This window comes from Prorops nasuta, unplaced genomic scaffold (assembly GCF_024137725.1).
Source record: "Prorops nasuta isolate Cenicafe-Biocafe unplaced genomic scaffold, Cenicafe_Pnas_1.2 PNAS00015, whole genome shotgun sequence".
In the NCBI taxonomy this organism is placed as follows: domain Eukaryota; kingdom Metazoa; phylum Arthropoda; class Insecta; order Hymenoptera; family Bethylidae; genus Prorops; species Prorops nasuta.
The window spans coordinates 980480-1004265 of NW_027116812.1; the positions used below are offsets into that span (position 1 = coordinate 980480).

Here is a 23786-nt window from a genome sequence, read left to right on the forward strand (position 1 = left end):
TAACTAAAATATTGATAGGTTTTGTTATGAGACTCTTGTGCAAAAAAAATCTAAGTAGACACATGCACAATGCATACTCTTTAAATAACCCTACAGTATGTAGTCAAAAATTTACTTTACTCTGTAACTGTAAGAAATATGATTTTTTCTCCAAACATCATTTTGGACGCGAATAGAAAGTAGTTTTAAAAATATTCTATACAAGAAAAATGATATCTGTCCCTTATAACTATGCAGATAAATCAATGTTTATGTTTGAAAGCAGATACAATTTAAAATATACACCCTATAGAGTACAGGTTTGGAAGATGCTTTGCGTGAGTTATGTGAAGAATGGTCCGAGTATAAAAGTCTATGCACACAGATTGTGGGACACGAATGCTGAACGCCGGTGAACGGTAAGCAGGCAAGTGTATTAAAATGAGAAATCAGATGGTCGATTCTGGAAGGATCGATAGAGGACGCCACAGTTTTGTAGTAGTTGGAGGCATTATGGTGGTCGGGTAGGGTAGTAGGTAGCTGCTCAGTGCAACCAACTCCCAAGACCAGTTTTACTCCCACTCCGCGTGAATATTTTCCCCACTAAACCTTGAAGATCTCCCACTTCAAGATCTCTCTTCCATCGTTCCCCTGCACTTTCAAAAGAGCCTCAGACCTTCTCTCTCCAATTTCAGATGATTTCAGATTTTCCTTTTCCATTCAATACTCCCTCCTCCATCCCAACCGCACGGATTCCACGCGCTCGACTTTGGTTTCCTTTTTAGCCAGCGTGAGAGCTCATTACTAAATTAGGGCCCTCTTTCGCTCTTCATTCCGTTATGCATACCTCCCTCGGCTGATTAAAAACGTTTGCTTTTTTAAATATTAAAAACCTAAAGAAAAAAACTACGTTCACTTTTTCATTCCACATGTATACCATTCAAAAATTCACTCTCATCTACAAACTAGAATAGATCCCACTTTTTCCAACCATAATCATCTTTTCGTTTTCCAGCAACACGTATAAAAGCAACTTTTCTCAAATTCCAAATTTTCTTCCCTCACCGCGTGAGACTTTCTTCCCTCGAACGTTGATTCAACGCGCGAGTCTCCTTCCTCATTGAAGCTACAGAGTCCCCTTCCTCGAGTAGCAGGGCCTCGTGGTGGGACCTTTAGTGGAACTGAGACCCCACCACTACCACTCCACCTGCTAGTCGCAAGAGTGAATGTCGAAGACACTCGGTAGGCAGAGAGTACAGGCAGTACAGTTACTGACGGCTCGTGCGGTGAACGAGTTGACTCGCGCGCGGCTTTTACTATGTTTTGCTCTTAATACACATATGCAGTCCGTAAGTGGTGTTCACGTTGTTTCTCTTTCTTTAACTGTCTCTCCCGTTTTCTCTATTTCTCTCTCTCTCACACACATACACACACATGCATACACACACGGGTAAGAACGGCGATCCCCTCTGCATCATTCCTCGCAGCTCTCCCGGGCCGGGCTTCCTTCCTATCGTCGACGCGTGCGCACACGCGGCGTACAGGTGTCGGTCGGGCCCCGCAGGCAAGGTCCAGCCAAGAATTCCGCAGGCTCCGATCCCTCCACGTTTGCTTCGGTGCTCAGTTCTGCCGCTCTATCGACCGGGAATTCATCCTTGGGCCAGATAGCATCTGGAAAGTTTCTTAGATCAGTTCGTTAATTAAACCACGTCGAGGTGATCGTGAGTCGCGACGTTCTCGAACTTCCAATGGTACTTTCAATATTCCGTTGCATATGGACCGTGATAGTGATCGCTGAAAGTATCTTCCACTATCCGTAAACCTCGTTGGGCCAGCATGAATGAAGTCACTCCAAGAATCCGTCCTTGAGAATCTGAAATATTTGCCCTTTGGCCCGGATTTACTGGACATTGCGAGATGACTCTTCAAGTATTTGCCGCTTTTGCCGGAGATTCATTTGCATGTACATAATCCTTTGCTAAAACCATTCATCAAATTTTTCGGATTCTAAACCGTTGGATTTTATAGGTGTAATTTTATTTAAATTTAACCTTGAGAGAACAGATATTTAATTTCCTCTCTCTCTCTCTTATTTTTTTAATATTTCCTATATCCTTACTTAACTCTCGTTAGCAATAACACAATTTTTTTCTTTTGCTTGAAATAACTGACCGAATTTCCTATATATCCAATACCTGTAATCCATTTAGCTATTCTTCAATGCTTCGTGCCAGTGGAAAATGACTTTCGCAACTAATATTAACTTTTCCGTATGGTGGCCTGGTTTTTATTTAATGTCCTTTAATTTGTTTATCTCTCGGTGCTTTCAATATTGTATTGGGAAAATTACATGTCATAATGCGCACGAGGCAATTACGCCGACCGTTGAGGAATTCATCCTTGAGAACGTGAGATATTATCTGGAAAGTTTCTGAGATTGTTCAAACGGTTCGGTAATTATGCTCGGCTGATCGAGGCTGATGCGAGCGCAGCTAGCAGGAATTAATCAAGCGGGAAAATTTTTATCCCTACTGACACGTGTACGGATGCCTTCGTAATTGGCTAATTGTAGCGGTAATCTCGATTTGTTAATATAGGTAAATGTCCTCGAGAAGGTACAGACCAGCTTCCGGAAAGATTCCATGCAACTAAACTCTGTAAATTATTGCAAACTTTTGTGCGTACACACGTGGGCAAAGACATAATGAAAAAGTCTTGGTCCAGATCTTTCCTCCATACAATCGATAACCCGTAGAATCGTTTGGAAAGTTGAACGATGATTCGCGACCGATGCTCGTCCATTCCTTTCACGAAGAATTTTGCCTCTGGCACTGCATAACTAGCCCCTGCATGCATACCTGTACACAGAACACAGAAATCGAAGAGAGTAATTTACCCTGAAAATTCCAAAAGATTATACCTATAAAACTTATAGCCATAAGCTTAAAATTCCATGTAAGAATGCAATTTTCTAACATGATTTTGATAACTTTAGAAGTTTATGTGTATGTGTGTGTGGGTACCAATAGAATAGCGTGAAAAGTGATAAACGCAACTGCGTGAATGTTGCAGATCGAGGTATCATCCAGCATCGGGGTGTAAGAGCGTGGTGGTGAAGGTAGCTGTCCGTATATCCGATAGGTTGGCAGGTGGAAGGGGGATATCGGTGTTTATCTGGATGAGCATATGGAGGAGGTTGGCGCGATGACCGTCCCCGCGGCACTGGCATCTTGCCAGGCCAGGCAGACTGTGTCAATCCGGGCCCCCCCATCCTCGGCCGAGGCCGGAGCAACGGTATTCGTCGGGGCCGATTCCGTCTGCGCGAACCCGGAAGTGCAATCGTCCAACGGCAGGCACCACGACAAGCAGCCTGCTCACGTAGTGAAAATCAAGATCAGCCCTGATGGCAATGGCAACAGCAGGGTGATCTCCACTGTGAGGCTCACGCTTGGCGAACAATCCGAGCCTTACGAAAGTGCAAGGAGCAAGCGTGATGTGCTGGTGAGTGCTACGAACCTGGTGAACGAGCGGGAACACAGTGCCGGGGAGGGTGGTTTCGTCAGGATCAGTGTAGTTGCCAGCCCGAATCAGCTGGGTTATAATCGTCAGAACAGTAGTAGCAGCGAGAGCAACAGTAACAACAACAACAACAACGACAACCACAATAACAATAACAAGGAGAAGAGCCTGAACGGCCATCGGCTCGAAGAAGACACGATGGTGCAACGTGGCAATACGGACAATTCTTCCTTGACCAACGGTTCGAGTCCTTGCTTCTATTACACCAACTTCCAGAGTCCTATGCACACGATGGTCATGTCCAGCGGTCAATGCTCGCCCAGCGAGACCTTGGACAGTGGTACCTGCAGTGACCTTGACGGTACGCCGCCGCCGTTGCCGAAGAAGAAGAGTGCGGCTGTGGCTGCTGCGGCTGCGGCCTCTAACGGTAAGAGCACGGTGATCCTAAATGGTCAGCACGATCGTGCCAACAGCCTGACCAGCAGCGGTGCCGAGGTCGACAGCGATGACAACGAGAGCAACATCAGCTGCGACTCGTTGAACGGCCGAGAGGGCTTGGAGAACCGTCAAGTTTCCGGCTTTCGGGTCACGAGGATCAACGACCGATCCTGCAGCAAGGTCGACTCCACCGTGGAGAACGGTACGTCGAAGATCGAGCAGACCTTGCCGAAGACGGTAGGCAGAAGGTCCAGGGAGAATCTTTCCAACGACACGGATTCCGATTCGGGTTCCAACAAAGGTTCGTCCTTGTCCGGAGGATCGTCCTTCTCCAAGACCTCGTCGACCCCGAGAGTTCGCAGTCCGGAATTCCTTCTGGAGAACGGAAAAGCCTCGTCACCCGTTGTCTCCGAGTGCACTTACGAGGAGCGCAAACAGGAGCAGGAGAGGATAGAACAGCAGAACTACGAGAACCGATCTGCTTCTAGCCGGCAGGAGGGTGGCAAGAAGTACCTTTACGAGGACGACAGGTTCTATAAATTCCACGTGAACGAACTGCAGCAAGATGAGGCCTCGAAACCAGGTTCCAATAAGAAACCTAACGAAGACAATGACACGGAGGAATATTTCGCTGGCTGCGAGGTCCTCGAAATGGAAGCCATACGTAGTGCCAAGGGAACCGTACGCGGTGTCAAGAACAGGGTTCGTGCTGGAATAGCTACATTCCTTCAGAATCCCACTTCCAAGGTGAGATAATCCTAATCTTTCGTTCGGTGATAAGAACGTTGCAGTGTTTTATGTATAAAACGTAACATTTGCAAAACCATCCAAGTCGCGCGGCTGATAAAGAAAATAAAATTATATCTATATCGCACTATAGTTAAAAACGGGCCTTTTCTCGAGAGTTCGCTGCTTGTACCATATTAATACATAGGTTGCTTCGCCGGGATTCGGGAGGACTCGGGTATGTGACGGCAGCCTCGTCAATCGTCGGTCGATCATCCGACAGTGTAGGTGCAGGGGATTGATTTTTCAGTTTAGATCTGTTTCGTTGATGAGACAAGTAGTAATTCAAGGAAAAGGTTAAGTTGAACACGATAACCGATCACATATAACTTCTCAATTAACAAAACGAAATAAACAAAATCATAACTACCAAGAATCATTCATTTTGGAAACCCTATTATTCAGTATTAAACAAATTGGTGCCTCCTGTGAGGTGAAGTGTTATAGGAGAAATCGGCATTTACAAAGTAAACAACAAAAAGAATAGCTGGTGAGTCATTCTGATTATTATTTATCACACAATGGCGGATCGAGTCAAGTTGATAATACAAAAACGCACAGCGTTGAAAAGCCAAATTACCACGTTAAGCAACACATCCTTGATAAGGGATTAGTAGACAATACGTTTATTAAATTGAGAATGAACCGTTTGACTGATCTTTATCACGGGTTTGAAGAGTTACTCCCAATAAACACTTTCGTGTAAAAAAAAAGACGGCAAGTAATTTTGCCCTTTCTCTCCAAAAATATAAAAGTAAAGAGAATTTGTAGCATTATCGCGTTGGAATAGTTATAGCGAGGATGTCGCAACGGTGGCAAGCAAGGTTCATTCAGAAAACTCGTAACCTGCAGTTGAAATCAAGCCTTAACGATCCAGAAGAAACGGGTTCCAGTGTCGGGAAGGCGTTGGCTTGAGATAACCTTATCTGTATAGAATGGGAAATAATACGTCGCGACGTATTAACATCTGATCGCATCAGAGATAAATAATTATAGGCGTAGCCTTTGGAAGACATTAAAACTTAAACTGTCCGTAAATAATAATTTATAACCCACGCGTCCATATCGGGATTTGGAACAATCGCCATTTCTGCGTCCGCGTGCAGCGCGTTGATCGAGATTTCTAATTCGCCAAGTAGCACAAGCCTTATTCTCATATTCCATCCTGACCTGATAACTATTTCATTAGGCCAGAAAATTCAATACCATTTGAATAAATTTACAGTTAGGCTATATAATTGTTGCAGGGTTATTTAGCAAAGTTAACTGTTCGCTCGACTGTCATAATAACGCGCGGCGAGGGAAATGAAAATTTTACAGGAGCTATATTGAGTCGGAGAAAGAAAATGAAGATGAGAGGAGAGGAGAGGGGGGAGAATCGGCTGTTGGCCTACCGGAGAAAAAAGAACAGGTGGCCGGTACGCTGTGCAGCTAAAAAATTTGCCTCTGCAAATTCGAGTTGGTCGATTGTTGCGGAATTTCGAGTACCGTCATATCGTTTTATCGAGTCTACCGTTATGTCGATCTGTTCCGCTTCGACGGAACCCGCGACGTGTACCCACTCGCATGGCAACACCGGAAACTCCGCGACGATGCACATTGAATATCTTCTTCTCGAACCTTATAAAATTTCTCATTTACAATAAATATATTTATTGGTTCATTAAGAAGACTATTACACACTTTTCAAACCTCTCACATTTTTATTTCAACCTGCAAAGTGAGATATTACGTATTACAGTATATCAACTAAGAAGTCAGTAAATTTTTCAAATGTTTCCGCATCAATCGTTTGCACTATATTAGGCGAGACCGGAAGTTAGGCCTGGCCTGGCATTAGGAGAACACGATGGTTGTGCAGAAAGTTGACTCACCAGTTGATTCCATCTGACGTCGATAGTCGCAAACGATCTAACTGTAAAGCTAAGTAAGCGGAATCCAGTGCAGTTGCGGTAGAGCTTTGAGCACTTTGAGTAATACACTTCAAATATGGCGTCTTACACGCCTGCTACGCTATTTGCTGCAAACTGGACCTGAAAGTCACCCAATTTGCGTAATAAATCGATCGAATCGCAAAGATATCCGTGTAGCAGCAGTCTCTTAAATTTTCTTCATGGGAAAAACACTTGAAAAAAAAGAACCTTCGTTTCTGGAACGATTGTTGAACGGGAGGGGAAGTAGGATGAATTTCTAAGAAATAAATGAGGTATTATGCATAGAAAGAAGAAGCCGAAGGGGGAAGAATATTTTTGGACGGACTGTCAATTCGGTCGATTGAAATAATCGAGTCTTTGGTACATATTTACCGATAATATTTAAGGATGCTTGGAAAGAGCGTGCGAATCTGCGCAGTTGAGGTCTTCCGCCACTCATTCAAGGCGTCCGAGTCCGAGGCCACTCGAATTCCTACGGGCTCATTTGTCGGCCGGGCCACAACAGGTTTAGCATTTCTTTTCGTGCTGGCATGCTCCTTTTTCTTGATTTCTGCACCAGCCAGTCTGCTGCTACCTCCCCCGGAATCTCATCCGGCCGGACAAGCTTCATTTTTAATTCAGCCAACATTTCTATACTTATATATATCGTCTTGCAAATCCTAAACTCCAACAATGCATTATCTTGCAAATTAATATCCTTGATATCACGAGGTTAGAGAAGTGCAAAATTTTGCTAAAGGAGCTGATTGGTGGTGGGATGGATTATTCATGCGAGATACGAATGATTTGGTGGGCTATTTAAATAAATGAAAATTACTTTTTCTCGGCGCTCGTAGCACGGCTGTTCCGTGCCAGAATGCTTTTTGCCATATTCGTGCGTGCCAGTAATGCGTGTGTGGTCTCGCGCGGCCCATTTCGCAAAATTACAGAGCGAAGCGCCGTACCTTTGCACGTGAACCTGCTTGCCCGTTTTACCAGTCACAGAATCATCCAGTCTCGAGCCACTTTCGCCAGGCTCGCACTCCTCAACAGTCCGGCACGATAATCAACGTATATAATCGCTCCAATTGCAATTAGAATTTATCGGTTCTTCCTTCCCATCTCCTCGGTATGCCCTCTGCTTATATCCTACTGATGACAGCAACTTGACGCAATTATATTTGTATACTATAGCTTATTACACACTCGTCAAGCATAATATTGAAAATTCGCTATTCCTGTAACAGCGACAATTTTTATCAGATTATATATTATTATAGTTTCCAACTTAAAAGTTTCTGCTTTCATAGTAGTCGAATGCAACATATTTTTAACAATGACGAATACAAAATTGTTCTTTTATCGGTGGGTACTTGCATTGTTTTCGTGCTTACTCTACTATATAATATATATATATAAGCACAACGGAGCAATAATGTAGCATAATTTTCTAAGCAATTTCGTGTAATTGTCACTTTCTCGACTTCAACGGGCCATATATTTACTGATGACTTTTTTTCTACCTGTCGTAAAAGTGAGTCTGAAAGTTTCGAAAAAAGAACCAAGTAATTCACAAATATTTGTTAAACTAATTATAATTATGGTTACCCACCAGGCATTTTTTAATATGGACCACTCATAAAGGGGGGTATTATGTAAACTTAAATAATACAGTTTAAAGCATTACGTTTTAATAGTTAGACATGCCATGGCTGCAAATTTAACGTTACTTTCGAAATCATAGTTCGTTTCTCCAACTATTATAAAACAAGCAGATTCCTTTCTTGATTTACCTACTTAATCAATATATGATTTTATTTAACAACTGTGTATTGACATTTGTATTATTACCATTGCATTGATTAGGCTTTGCAGTATCGAATAAACCTATGCCACGAATGTAACTAATGTAATTTTGAAAATTAGCATCTCTTTTTTATCATCAATACTATCTAATAATTCGATCAGACAAATGCCTCTTGGCGTTTTATTAAATGACTATATAGATTAAAGAGTGGCGAGATAAGTAGGTGCGTCCCACTTTGACACTTCGATATCGTATGCCGAACGTAAAGGAAAGATGAAAAATGTGAAATGGAAGCTATGGCAGAGTTTCGACCCATATCGACGACCTTGTCTGGCTTTCTTTTTGATATTGAACATTTATATAATTAAGAGTGCCATATGCAATCGATTAAACAAATTAGCGTTTAATATTTTATTGTTTCAATTGTCACATTTAAATTGAGATTTTATCAGTACTTTAGATAGCTGTCGCGCTTCGATAAAAATAAAAATTTCTCTTTATTCCACAGAAAAGTCTATTTCAAAATATTCGGCAAAACTATAATGTGAATCAATTTGAAATTAGAAGAGTCAATAAATATAATATCTTTGTCCGAAAATGTCCAAAAATTTATTAAACTCTCATAAGAATAGTCAATTGGCACGTGGACTATTTTAAACAAGCAGCAGAGATAAATTTGCTGTTCCATAAAATAACGAACATTGCCAATTAATTCTCGGTGGAAATCCATAATTACCGTAATTATTTGTCCGTTCTTATATCATTTCGGCGAGTTGGGAACCGAAAGCGCATTTCTGGCGTACATATCGGCAATTATAACGGGAATTCCCGTTCCGCATTTTAGTGTGGCAACAATGCTAGAGGAATCTGCGAACTCCTCGCGACCTCCACCCGGCGTGACGAATTCTCCGTAGAGAAAATGTCTTATTTTTTTTATTATTATAAAAACGATTTTCCAATTATATAATCGATTGATTACAAAAGAAAAGAAAAACATATTTTATCAAGAAGAAACAGACTGTCGAAAAAGTGTGGAGGTGACGATTGAGGGCATATGGCACGGATCAGCTAATGTTACAAGAGATCTCAATGGGAAATGGGTGTCGTGGGGGGCCCTTATAAAAAATATGACTTTAATCGCTTTAATTGTTTCTGCCACTAACGGGCACAGATGTAATCGATGGCTCGACGACCCACTTCCCGATGAGGACTTCCGGTTCTGCTGCAGTTCCAGCGGGACGCGCGTGCGTAGACTTGAAAATCAGCAGGTGCCGAGTTTCCCGGTTGAAGAAAATGCGTGGCGGCGCGGCGGCAGGTACTATGTCCACGAGACAAATCGAGTGGGAAAAGAGAAAGCGGGTCAAAGAGGCCGCCGCGGAGACAGCCTCTTCTCGGATACGTTACCCAAAGATCAACGAAGAAGGAACTCGATCCCCACTATTACCTCCTCTTCTCTGAACTCTTTGATTCAGAAACTTGACGCTGTAGTAATACGTAGTATCGGTGGAGAATAAAATCAACTCGGAAATTGCTGTTCGATTAATATTATGCGCGAAGCTCGATAAATTTCTGTATTAATAAATTTTATACACGGATCTCTAATTCTACTAATTTACATTTTTTTCTTAGGTAACGTACAATTTAAACAACAACAATAGACTGAATAAGGCTCAGGTGTCCCGTTACCACAAAGGTGGCACTCGTTACTATAGAATTATCGTCGCGATTAGCCCTTCCGAAATGGCTATTTTTACCGGTGGTTATAGTATATAAATGGTTATGAATACTGTTATGGCTGCAATTGGACGCGCCGTTTAACACTGTTACAGGCCGTACGTTTTACATTTTACACGGTTGAAACAGAGCGAAAGCAGAAAGGCAACATTGATGATCCAGCTCTCCATGCGTCTTTGTACCATCGCGAATTTTATATCGTATAGGTGTATTCCTTTTATTTTTCTCTCTGAAACTGTTAAATTTTATAAATGCGAAAGACGACGGTAAGCTGCGTCGACCCTCGATCAGTCTCGTATATCAGTATTTTACGCTGAATTTTAGTTTAATTAACGCATGAAGTGATTTACAAAAACGTACATCGTGATAATTATTTGGGTTATCCGTCAATTACAATTGGATGCGCGCATTCGGTCAGTATAATACTTTGTATGGACGTGTCAACAGCTGGGAGCGTGCCAAGTGGAGTGTCAGCTCGGGTTTGATAAACTTCCAACTTCTGAGCTTTCACTGCTCACTATTCTCAACGTAGGCGTATCCCGCGCGATACCTGTACTAATTTCCGAATCACGCAAGAGCCGACAGCTCACTCGATACTCAGATTTAATCTCACCTCTGTTTATAATATAATTTTCTGTCATTTCGATCCCTTTTCACGCGATGTCTGTTAAACTTTGTACACCATTGTCCAGTGACCTGATACGAAATCTGATCAACCTCGATCGTTCATTTATATATATATATATATATATATATATAGTACAAGCCTTTTGACCCCGTGACTGCTTTCATTGCTCCATATTTACAACGATCTTTGGTATACGAGTGTGTGGAATTATATTAACGACTCAATTTCCAGTTTATAATCTCGACTGCTGCACACCTGCTTTTCAACATAGACAGTGAATGGAAAAAATGGAGCTCATGCATTTTGATAAGAGTCACGCGCGCACGTCCACGAGACCGAAGAATCTTAATGAATTAAGCAACAGTGCAATTGCACCTTAAATGTATGGGAATTGCGATGAAAGTAATATTCTAATTTTTCCAGCCAGCGCGCGAGGCAGGGATTTAACAAATTAGGGGGTTCACGTGCATATATTATTGTAAGTAATATTGGGTTACCGTTAGGATTCCTGGGATATTACAATATTCACGACAGTTTCGATCGAACCGGTTTCAAAACTGGCCCATGCTTCTCCAAAATTTGGGGTTACTAGGCTAAAATGAAGTTTATGCTGCATATTATGCCCCACCCAGTTTTGCGCCAGAAACACAAACCGTAAGAATGCATTTTTCGTACAATACCAAGTAGAAATTGGTATAAATTTCTGAATCTTGTAATTTGTAACACTTAGCAGACATATTAGGTACATTTTTGCAGAGGCATTTTTTTCGAAATCGAGAAAGAGTCTTCGATACAAATGAACCACAAAATGATATTACATTGATGATATCACAGTGCAACAATCTTGCCAATGACACTTAAGCGAAGAAAGCAAATAATTTTTGGCAAGATGTACATAGGTGAGGGGAAGGGAGTAAGAAGTACATTTGGCAAAATCTCACGCGAAAGAATTCCTTTCAGTGAATTTAAAATTTTAAAAGAGCTCCTCGCTCGTGAACTATAAATCTTGCTAATTCCAGTCATTTCCCTTTCATAAAGATCACATGCTTACAGTGATTATTCATAATGATAATATTCTCGTTTTTAAATTATGGCATTCATTCAGCGCGATTCGTGCGTATTCTGCATATGAATCGTTGGAAATCTTTCTCTAGGAAAGAAAAGTGCAGCTATAATATTGATGCGAATTGAGAGATTTTTAGGGGCTTCCAATCTTGGGGAAATTATGACAAAAACTGTCGAGGTGTCTGTGATGAAAGCGTTGCTAAGTCGATTAATAGAGTTGGAGCTCCTTAGGAGGCGGGGGTGTAGAACATGCATTTTACTTAAAGGAATGGATGTAGGTGATATTGCGAGACAGAGGGGAGGGGAATACTAAATTACATCATAGCCACATTGGCTTTAAAAGGTGCATTAAGCGAGAGTCAGGTGCATTCATCGAGCAGCATCGCATTTGCATCGATTATCCTACCAAAGGTCATTTCATCAATGGCTGCGAGATGAGAAGCCAACGTATCCATAGCTTGGTAGGATTCCTCGTTCTTTTAATATTTACTTCTTGCTCTGTGCTCCTTCCTCCTAATATAATGCATCTCTTTTACAAAAGATTTATTCTTATCTCTATATTGTAACCTGAAATTTATTTATCCTCCTTATTTATTTCGTCCTTCTCATGGACCACACACTTTTCCTCCGTTCGAAATTCCGAATATAACGTGAGAAAGAAAGCTGGAGAAATACAGTTGTAAAGGTCTTGGAGAATATTTGAAGGAATTTTGTTAAAAGTATGAGCTCTGCGTTTGGAATTCGTAATACATCTTTTTAAAGCGTCAACGAGGATAGTCGAGGAGAGAGGATACTGGTTGGGTTATTAACGGCTCGTATTTACAAACCGTGTTTCGTAGTTTTAAACTTTATTACGTAACCCCCAACGGAGCCTCATTAAAAAAATTGCTTAATATTCATCGCTTCTCGAATAAATATACTTATACAATTGCGCATCTTTTAATTGTTATTGTTGTATTTTAGTTTGTTTTTCAGTCAGACCTGTTATTACAGCAGCGTTTGGCATTCAGTTTTTGTAAACAATATTGAACGGTCGATGCGTGAATTCTAGGTTTGGGCGGTGCCAACGCGCGAAAGTATTTGTTTTCGACCACGCGTCATCGAGATATGGTTACACTCGCTTAGGCTTTCACCTCTCATGTTAACGCTATCCGGCTATTTATTGGCACTACTACATACGGTCTGTTCCGGATCCGGCACAGCTTAAGGAGTTAAGTCCCTGTAGACCAGGAAAAATAGGCATATTTTGCATTTGTTCTTTCAGCGGAGACAGAAAAATATCGATATTTTAATACAAAACTGTTATTGTATAATTGATAAGCCGTAAAAAATAATTTTTTCAAAGCGATAAATGTTAAAATGACAGCTACCTAGCACTTGTCCGTTAAAATTCTTTTTTACAATAGTTTTAATGGCTGGAAAGGTTATTCACGAAATATTTAATTTAAAATAAAAAAAAAACAGCTTTTTTTATATTAATTCTAAGAATATCGAAGATTTTTTCAAAATTCTAAGGGGACCTGTATATATAACCCTTTAATTTTGTTAGGAATATAACGCTGTTTTGAATGTGGTTCTCATCAAGGTGCTAGATTTGAGTCTGACTAAGCTATAAATAATACTTAGGAGAATCGAATCAGGTTTATATAAACTTCTATTTTTTTTAGCCATAATCGAGGCAAAATCGAGCAACAAATCATAGTCTGCAGGTATATTCAAAAACACAGCTTGAGTAAATCTTATAGAGAGCGAATGGAATAGGGCATATTGTTTCAGGTCCTGATTTAGAATGCCTATATACATTTTTCCTGCTAGGGGTTGATCGGAACTACTTCAAGTTTTCTTTGAACAGGCAAGTCAGTTTAAATCCTGATCCAGCCTAAACCATCTTCAGGTTAGCTTCAACAATTGCTCGGGTATTCGAAACATAAATACCCGAGGAATTTTGAAAAATTTCAACTTACCTTTACCAAATAAATAACATCACTACCTCGAGCAAAAACTATCATTAAGAAAATGGTTTCGGTATAAAATAAATGATTCGGTCGAAAAACCTACTGCGTTGTTAAAACCAAATGTGCTAAACAATTAGCATAGTACTCAACTCTCATATTCATTAAGGTGTCACGACTTTTCTTCTTTACTAGCTTTATAAATCTTCTCAGCCGTTAGTGCTAATCAAGTTTTTCATGCAGAAAGACTAGATGGAAGCATGCCGTACGAAGGCCATATGAAGCAAAGTTATATCTGCACGTATATTACATCCAAACTACTGCTCTTAATTGAAATTCGATAGAGATATGTTCAATAGAAATTGTATACGTGAAATTCATTGCTAGAAATTGTTGTACATCAGCTGGCTCTTCGGTTGAGTCTGCTGTTGGGAGCGGAACAGCTGAGCTTGCAGAAATTCAAGGTGACCGTGCGGTATGCAGTTTCACACACATACAGATATACCAAGTAAGATATACGTATATAATTTCTGGAACAAACAGTGCTAGCATCACGATCAGCAGCATTGTCCCAGATCCGGTGAAATCATCACCGATTCGGTACCTCGTCCTTATAGCGTAGGTATAGATATATATACAGATATAATAATTAATCGAGCTTCTTTATAGTCTTTTTGCACACACTCTGCGGTAGGGAACAGTCGATTCCGTAAAAATTAACATGTTCTAAGAAGAAAATGTTACTCTGCAAGGATTATCCCATTAATCAAATCAAGCGAAAGAGTCCAATGGAACAGTTTTCTCTGTTCGATCTACATTTGTATAATTTCCATACAAATTTTCTTTCTCATATAAACAGACCTAGATTCCGATTTAAAAAGTCTATCTTCTTTCCTAAATACACCTATATATAGTGTATCATACACCATAAAATCGTAGTGGAAAAAACGACAATTGACCGAAGGAGATATTTATCCATCACGTCGCCTTTGGTAATTGAAAACCTCCAGAACGATTCTTTTCTCGACAAGGGCGAATTTTTTCGTTATTCTGACTGGCGACTGTCGTCGTGCCGCACTGGAGAGCGTCTGCGTCTCTCCGATCGCCAAGAGATGTTTCGTCGAGTGGAAAAAGATAGCAGTGCTCGCACGAAAAACCATCGTAGTCCGCTGGCACGTTAGAGCGTCTTGAAAAATCTAATTATGCAATGGCCTATCGTAAAATCTCTATAGAGGCGAGATTTGTGCAATGTTCGTTATATAGCCTTTTCCGAATGATCGTTATACCTAATACCAGCTGGTATCCTTGCACGACCAAACAGGTTCCAGACACCTCGTCATCATTATTATATCTTCGATACAACACGAGCTATAATGTATCCGCTATACAATGGACGGTCGATCGATACATGCATCCACCTAAAATTCCGTCTTATCGAAAGAAAAGAGAAAAAGCAGTCGCAGTGTCGTGTGGATAAAAGGAACAAATTCCTACCATTAGCTCGATACCGAGGTTACGATAAATCTGTCGAGTTAATGCGAGGAAAAAGAAGAATTAATTGTATTCCAACGGCTGAATAAATTTTAAGCAGATAGAGCTTGGCCAGCCATTAACTTCAACTCGGTACAATGAATCAATCGGCTAAAAATGGATATAATTATACGTGTATTCCAACAGCTGGATAAATCCAACGCTTATAAGAGAACTTTTTCGATTAGGACGCCGAGATTTTATTGAAGGTGAATACCCGAAACATGCACGCATATAAGATAAGCACAATAAACTGTTTTACGCAGAGTGCATAAAAGTTATCACTGCATAAAAGGCGGAACATAAAATTGTAGTTGAGTCATGTCGTGCGGTTCTTATAAAGCAATTTATTGCACAGTACTCGGTGGGTAAACAACCGTAGCTGCGTAACGCGTGCACCAAGCTGAATTGCCTTACTGTTTCACACAGTGAAAGTTCCTCTCTTAGAAAAGCATGATCTCTCCCCCGGTCCTCCTCGTACGTGCCAATGCTTACCCTGGCTCAATTCGCTTTTCCCTCCCTTCGGTCGTTTCGACCATGTTCTGCAAATATTTCTGCAATTTTGCCATAATCATATTTCATGTATTATAGTATATGATTCAAAATCAATTTGAAATCGTCACCGCCTCACTGGGTGACCCCTACAATCAACCGAAAGTATAACAGAGTCAGTTGGACTGCAGACGCTGAATAATAAACTTGGTACGACGACATTCTTTCTTTGTATTAATTTATACCACAGTATAATATCTTGCAGAAATTTGTGATACGTCTGAATCTTGATTTTTCGTTCTTATTTCCTTCTTTTGTTATAAATTTTAAATCGATCGTCGGTCTGGGAACCGAAATTGACAATTTTGCATTATGAACGAGTTGCAGAAAGATTTAAATAAATCTTGTATACAGTTTCTAATGATTGGATTTTGATGGTGAACCATGCACGAAATATAATTGGCAGTTGCACGCGGTGCCCGAGTAACGATTGAAATTTGAATAACGGAATCGTTGGACCGTCGAACGCGCTACGTGCCTCGTTACTTTGAGCATGCTCACTCGGATTTGTTCGACGATCTTCGATATAGAGAAAGTTTAATCTAAAGTGGTAAACTAGTTATTGTCAGATTTGAAAGATAGATGGTATATTCATTGTGAACTACATACACAAATATCAAGCTTTCATTGCCAATTCCACATTTATTCTCAAACAATCTGTACCTTGCTTTTAATACTTATACAATATTGTGTATAGTAGATAAAAGGTTGACCTACTTCAATATATGCACACACAGTTTGTCCCAACTAAAATTAGAACCCCCTAAAATCTCCGATTTCGTTCAAGTTTGAAAACAATGGTGAAACAGGCAGCTTTAACTTGAAGGAGGACCAAGTTTTATCTTAGTTTTTCAAAGTTACCCCTGCTAGGTAAAATTGACCTATTTCGACAATTTTTTCAAACTTGAACAAAACCGAAGTTTTTAGGGGATGCAGATTTAGTTGGGACGCACTTTACAAACTCGATTCTCTCTTAGAAAAAGCTAGATAAGGAAAGTGGTGAAGAATGAGTTATATGATTCAAGGGAAGGGGAGATAAGACGATGCCATTGGTATAACCTTGAAAGGTCGTATAGAACACGAAGATCGCATTCAGTTCTTTTAAATGAAACCTCTATTTTTTATTGCTTATTCTTATAGCTTATCGCAAGAGCTTTCCAAAACAGCAGGTACATGAATATATCGTTTCATACTGCACCCATTCGCTATAAAGTATTTGCATTTGAAATTGTATAGAGAGAGAGAGAGAGAGAGAGGAGCTGCAGTAGCGTACGTGAACGTTACGTATAACATGCATAAATCAGCCATATGTTAAAAAAGATTTATATGTATAGTATACGATGAAATTTAAGCTTTTGTAAATCATACTCTCGCATTCATTAAAATTGATTATGTTAATTTTCAGTCATACATGGAGAAAGAATCGGACAAGCTCGTGGTATATTTCACATCATCCGGCATCATCAGGCGAACTTTTTACGACTGCATAAAAGTTCGGCAGATCCTGCGGAATCACATGGCGAAAATCGAGGAGCGAGATCTCTTCCACTGCACGAATTATCAAACCGAACTGAGGGAGCGGCTTAGCTGCATGGATATAACCCTACCACAAGTTTTCATAAACGGCCGATATCTCGGGGTAAGTCAATTTTCATGCAGCACTCGTTGAAACATATCCCCACCCCACAACGACCCGCGACACTTTTAACTCGATTATAGCAGAGCTTTTCCCGAATGATAAATTTTCTCATTTCATCGAGCTATAAACGAACATAGCACCGGGCGAATGGTAAAAACGAGCCGAGATTTTCCACGCGGTAAAAGCTGGATTGGCGGGATAATTTTTTAGCCATATTCATACAGTATCTTTCGCGGTTGGCTGGGCTCAAATTGCACACTTCGTAGTTTCGGTACAAGTATTCTTTTTCCTCGAGCACAGCGAGTATATTAATAAAAATCTGCAGTGTTATAATTTAGAAAGCGAAATGTCCGCGGAGAAGCATGGATAAACTGGAAGAAATAACAGGTAGCAGCGGAATGGGAATAATAATAAGCTAGCCGAATGAAATTCGTTAAATAAAAATAATTGAGTCCAGCAGAGTTGACTTTCATTCAGAAAGGCTTCGCGCGCGCGCGCGAGCGAGCGTTTATCGAGTATCTTTACATATACACCAGCAAGGATTGAGAAAGAGTAGATCTTTGTTACATTTTCTAGTTCATGGTTCACGATTGAATATCACGAGAAGCTTGGCAACTGGAATAGTTTGTTTTTCTGACATTCAAGGACAATGGAACAATGAGATGTAAACGTTGTACAGGGACCGCTTGTCAAGCTGTGCTCGACAGCTGTAGCACCTCTTCGCCTTAATTAATAATATCCACATTGTTCACCAAGGTGCAATAGCTAATAAATAGTGTATTCAATTTTTCTCGAATTATAGAGCAACATTCAGTATCAAAGTCAAACAAATGTTCTCCTTTTATTCTTCTTAACGATTTTCACTCAGATTATCCATTAAACTTCTCCCATTGGTTATTTCGGGAGTTACGTAATTTTTTATAAACGAATTTTTGTTATTAAGCTACTGGGAATTTTTTGAAGATGAGAATAGATTCGATTTTTATCCAGTGGACAGCTACGATTCATATATACGACTGTAAGGCTGTTTCTACGGATGCAAGGATCGAGATGTGCCAGTGGAGAAAGTTCAGACACGATGATGCCACGTGAAATGTCAAAATGAATTTCAATCTTTCTAATTCCAACTTTGGTCCGTGGTTCCCGTAGTGGTTTGCCATGCAAAATACTTTTGCAAATCGATGTGTTGGTTTTCTGCCTTTCAACCGATTTTGCCTCCGTGAAACTACGTGGATTATGAAAAACCTGCACACTCTAGTAAATTATTCGTTAATCAAACATCATTAAATATAATCGAGCAATTTACTTGCGCGAATTTATATATATATATATATATATATATATAGTATATGAAATTTAATAAAGAAAGTTTTAATACTTGCAGCACAATGTCTGGGATTTTATTCGTCCAACTTGTTCGAGTCGCCTTTCAACTCTATCGCAAACCAGATCTCCTTGCCCGTGCAATAGTGTAAAAATTTTAACGGTCCCCTGTTCTCGTTCTCTGATAGAATTTTATATTCCGCGAACTTTAAATCGTAATTGGCACACAGCTGCCATTATTATTCCTGTCATAGTTGCGGCGGGTCTTTTCACCATAATTTCCGTTTCATTATTTCTCGAGAGTTGAAATTGTATTGCGAAAAATTCTTTCATCGTTTCGCGAGTGGTCAAATACCAGACGTTCGATAAGTGTAGATATCGTGCTATCTTCATTACTGCACACATGCATCTCTAGCAATATTTTAGATAATTAATCAGGCTGAATGGATATTTTTCGTATTATTCGTTTCATTCCGTTATATCGCTTTTTAATTTGATCTTATAAATCATTTTAAACGTATTTAATTGCTGAACCATGTTAAATGAAAATTGCTCGGTTTGATCACTTACAAATTATTAAGTGAAACGAAGAGCTACCGAATATATTATAAGTTAATTATTTCAGGCTATTTTATCCAATGATATACACTGCTACCAGTAAGAAAACAACCGTGGGAACTTTATATTAAGTTCCTTCGTAACACGAGCCCGTGTTTCCCATTCTATGCGGCAGTGTTAGGAGATCTAGTGTTCAAGTGTCAATTTCAGCCAATCCAGAAAATGCCCTAGTTTGAAGGCTTTTTCATGCTTCTTTTTCTCCCTCGATGGAAAATTTTTGGAAAATTTCACAAATTCTTAATCTGTTATAATCGACTGTAAACTTAACATATCAAAGATAATATTGTAAATGGTATTTAACGAAAGAGATGATAAATTTTACAGAACCTATTAATTAATACGATGATAAAATAAAAATTAGCATTTAACATTGCTACTAGTTTCAAGTTGCAAGTTGTCTGGCAGGATTGCTTCTATTAAATTCTAATCACCTTATCTCTAATGACCTACCGGTTATACGAAGAAAGCTAAAATCTTGTAACTCGAATTTTTCCAAAACACACAATTATTTCTCACCGAATTACATTAAAATTTTTTATCAGAATTCAATTACGTTGGATTGGAAACTTTACACGACAATATCATTTATGTGTCACCGTTACGACTCATCGATACAATTAATCAGCTCTCGAAATACCTTTGCGGGATTTCTCAACACGAGAAACTACCATAGCAATTAACTTAAGTAAGAAAGAAGAAAAAGAGTGGGGGGATCCATAACATGGAAGAAAAGGCGAGGACAATCGTATAATTCAATGAACGTGGTGTGATTGGAGGCGTGGAGGTGTGAAAAATGGAGCTATTCGAGTACGAATGAAATCAGGATCGTTGAATCGAAGAAAGAAAAAAAGCTGGTTCGGCTGAAAGCTGACTTTCTATAAGCCCGGCTATTCTCATTTTTTCACAATATCAATTTAGCAAACCTCGTTATGCGACGTCACGACGAAGCGTATAGTATAGATATATAATCCACTGTTCCCTGGCAGCTATATACAGTCTAAATATACTACGTGTTATTCCATTCAATTAAATCTTTCGTCCATACATAGAACGAGGAGCCTCTGAATTGGGCAGAATTAATTTAAAGGGGGCTTGTATATATGTTTTAGTTGTACGTGCGAAGCGAGCACCTTTGACTCGTAGTTTCCCAGTCCCGTCCCGTCCGCTCGGCTTATTTAGGACATACCTTCGACTATCCCGGGACTTGTCAGAAGAGTTAATATACGCGTAAGTGAAATGTCAAGCTATTCGAACCAAGGCCGAGCGGAGAGCTGCGTTTCAGTCGATGTCTTCGAACCCGACACACCATACGCGTATACGAATAAATCCCCCTCAAGAAAAACAGTCCAGTAGCAATAATGTAACAAGACAGAAGCTGGCTATATAAAATAGCTGACCGATAACTCGAACGGCCCAACACCCACGCTTTTCTAATATTTCACGCGAGTGCCAAAAATTTTATCAGCTGCCAAGTTTTTGCAAACGCACAGCTGTCACGTCGCGTCGCCCCGCACTGATGGATTGAAAATTGATGTAAGCGCGTTCGAGCGGTGAAAGGTGCTGGATAGATTAGCAATAAAACGTTTCTCGTAATGCATCGTGTTACGACAGCCAGCCGACAGGCGCGAGAATATATTCAAGTTGAGTGGAAATTTCACTTTTTCTTCTTTATCATCCATCGATTCCTGCGGGCTGTAAGTCTGCATATATATATATATACATATATATAGAGAGGGGAATAAAAAGTAGCCTGGTATCATTGAATCGTTGCAGTTCTTTATCCCAATTAATAATCCACATTAAGCCCGAACTCGATCAGTTTTTCCCTCATTTTATGGACGCGGCGTTTAATTGTGTTTGCTTTCTCCGATAATGACAAGTTTTTTCACTCTCGAGAGGAAGCGAAGCGTTATTCGTTACGTACCGGAATAAGTTGTGGTTAGCGATCCATACAAATCACAGCCAATAGACCAATTCTATTCTCTCATTTTTTGTCTTTTTGTTCCAGGACTTTAATACCATTGAACGGCTTAACGAGTCAGGAGACTTACGGACGATTCTCAAACCCTTCAAGGTGTGACGCCATTCTTAATCTAACTTTCTGGTCTGAATCGAAAAATGCTATAACGTGCGTGTAGGGGATGGATCAGGGTGTTGAGACTAAAGAAAAAAATAGTTGCGATAAATTTGGGTTCCGTTAGATTTTAATAAAACTGGTAAGAGGATTATGATAAAGTTGATCGTGCTTTATACGATCGCTGAAGAATGTATTATAATGGTCCACAAGGATTCAGGTTTAAATTCTCTCGGGTGAGTAATTGCGATACGCTGTAGACACGTGGTATAGAAAATGTTGTGTCCGGTTCTGCTGGCTCGCACAGGTGCACCTCTCTGTCAAGTTATTTAGCTCAAATAATCGCGCGTCTACTTCTTCAAAGTATCCGTTCCATAGAAGAGTGGACTGAATCTACCGCGTAAAGAAACTCGTGCTTCTTACCAACGCAAGGTTTTACAATCCTTTCACTTTTAACTGCTGACAGTTTCTCGATATACTCTATAGTATTGTAGTATATACATATTATACAGCACCTTTCTTTTTTCCTGCTGTGCCTGCGTTAATTTTGGATCTGTATAGGAAAATATGCGTTTCTTTCGCGAAGTATCAATGGTCGAAGCACGTCGTAAATACTCTTGTACGTTCGATTGAATATGCAGGTATACTAATCTTAATTTTTCATTTTAGGACACAAACGCATGGAAATCCACGTGTCAGTTCTGCGGAGGCTATCGATTACGTTTATGTTCGACTTGCAATGGCAGCAAGAGGTCAGTGCTCCGCAACAGCTTTACGATGGAATTTATCGGTCTAAGGTGTATACGTTGTAACGACGTTGGTCTAGTTAATTGCACGGAATGCTGAACATTTTCAGTGATTCGTCATTCCGACTGTGTTTACGGTTTCACATTTCGTTAAAGGTTCTTCCGCGGAAAGGACGACGGACAAAGTCAGGAAAACGTTTATAGTGAATGAACGTTTTACGGAAATAACATGTGGGAATATTTGCGTGAAACGCCTTGAATAATACGTCTGCGATATTTATTATTTGGAACATATTTCTATGAAACTGCTGTATGTGTTTTCATCCCCTTTAACGAGGTTCGGGGATCTTATATAAATCGTGTATTAGTCAGAGATGCCTTAAATTTGAAAGAAATAAAATTTAGTAATCTATAATTGATCATTTAATCATGGAATATTAGAAAATAGTGACAACTTGACAGAAAATTCAATACTTTATGATATATCGTTTTTAATGTAATTTTATTATACACCTCTCTCTCTCTCTCTCTCTCTCTCTACTTTTTTTCTTCAATCAGTTTTTATCGCAAGAAATTTCTATTTTTAGATCGATTTTAATTTTTATAGAAGCAATATAATGGTCTCAAGTATACTTTATAAAATTATCGTTTTCAATTATACAATTAATTTATAGAAAATTAAACAAAAATGTTACCTTCTTTCGCTCTGTTAAATATTTTTTCGAATCGATTCAACAACTATATTTTTATTCTAATAAAAATTGATTGAAAAAGACAATATATGCATGTAGGTGTAAAAAACATTAGGCGCTGATATACCATTAAAAGATCTTCTGTATCTATTGATTTTAAATTATTTTCATAAATTTAACTGTTAATTATTTAATTATGTATACATAATAGTATTTAGTTACCTTAAAAATTGAAAGCATGCTTGGCTATGCACTAATACAGTTTGTATGAGACCACCGAGCATCCGTAACTGCTCAATACATGATAACCCAAAAACATTTAACGACTTCTTATCTAAATAAGGTGCTAAGTAATACAGTATAATACATGTATGTATATTACGCTATACGGAATTTAAGGAGAGCAGACGAAAGCGCGCACACATGTATCGACTAGGCGTATCTTATATGGCAGATAAATTATGCTCTCGCACAGAGCTGCATATCATCGTCAGCGAAACATTAAGTTTATTTCTTAGAATTAAGAAAGTTGTAAAATATTGATCAATAAAGTATCTTAAAATTTTTGTAATTATCTTCAAGTTCGCTCCGAGAGAAACAATCTTTATACTCACACACCGAACTATGTAAATTGTAAAGTAACAATGCGACGATAAGTCTATTTTTATTTATATTCTCAATTATTGCCATGCTTCCCACTAATCATCCCATTAATTCACAGCAAATCCTGTAAAACAGGGATTATCTGAAAATGGGTAAGCAATAAAGGGTATTTTATCAACTACTACAAA

At 39.4% G+C, this 23786-nt stretch overlaps 1 protein-coding gene across 3 annotated transcripts; it reads left to right on the top strand.

Annotated features, from left to right (window-relative positions):
• The first annotated feature begins 1220 nt into the window (after positions 1 to 1220).
• LOC136778843 (glutaredoxin domain-containing cysteine-rich protein CG12206-like) lies at positions 1221 to 23566 on the top strand. Of its 3 annotated transcripts, none has more exons than XM_066735971.1 (5): positions 1221 to 1328; positions 3052 to 4683; positions 17309 to 17542; positions 21492 to 21557; positions 22227 to 23566. In XM_066735971.1, exons 2-5 carry the CDS (start codon positions 3166 to 3168, stop codon positions 22401 to 22403), a joined length of 1995 nt encoding a protein of 664 aa, XP_066592068.1. In that variant the 5' UTR covers positions 1221 to 1328; positions 3052 to 3165; the 3' UTR covers positions 22404 to 23566. The 3 variants fall into 3 exon arrangements, with proteins under 3 accessions (XP_066592068.1, XP_066592069.1, XP_066592070.1); XM_066735972.1 differs by lacking the exon at positions 1221 to 1328 and adding an exon at positions 1553 to 1942; XM_066735973.1 differs by lacking the exon at positions 1221 to 1328 and adding an exon at positions 1553 to 1908.
• The last annotated feature ends 220 nt before the right edge of the window (positions 23567 to 23786 follow it).

Coding starts and splice junctions, on each gene's coding strand:
- LOC136778843 (XM_066735971.1), top strand. CDS start 3,166: ATGGAGGAGGTTGGCGCGATGACCGTCCCCGCGGCACTGGCATCTTGC. Junction 4,684..17,308: donor TTCAGAATCCCACTTCCAAG/GTGAGATAATCC, acceptor GTTAATTTTCAG/TCATACATGGAGAAAGAATC. Junction 17,543..21,491: donor TAAACGGCCGATATCTCGGG/GTAAGTCAATTT, acceptor TTTTTGTTCCAG/GACTTTAATACCATTGAACG.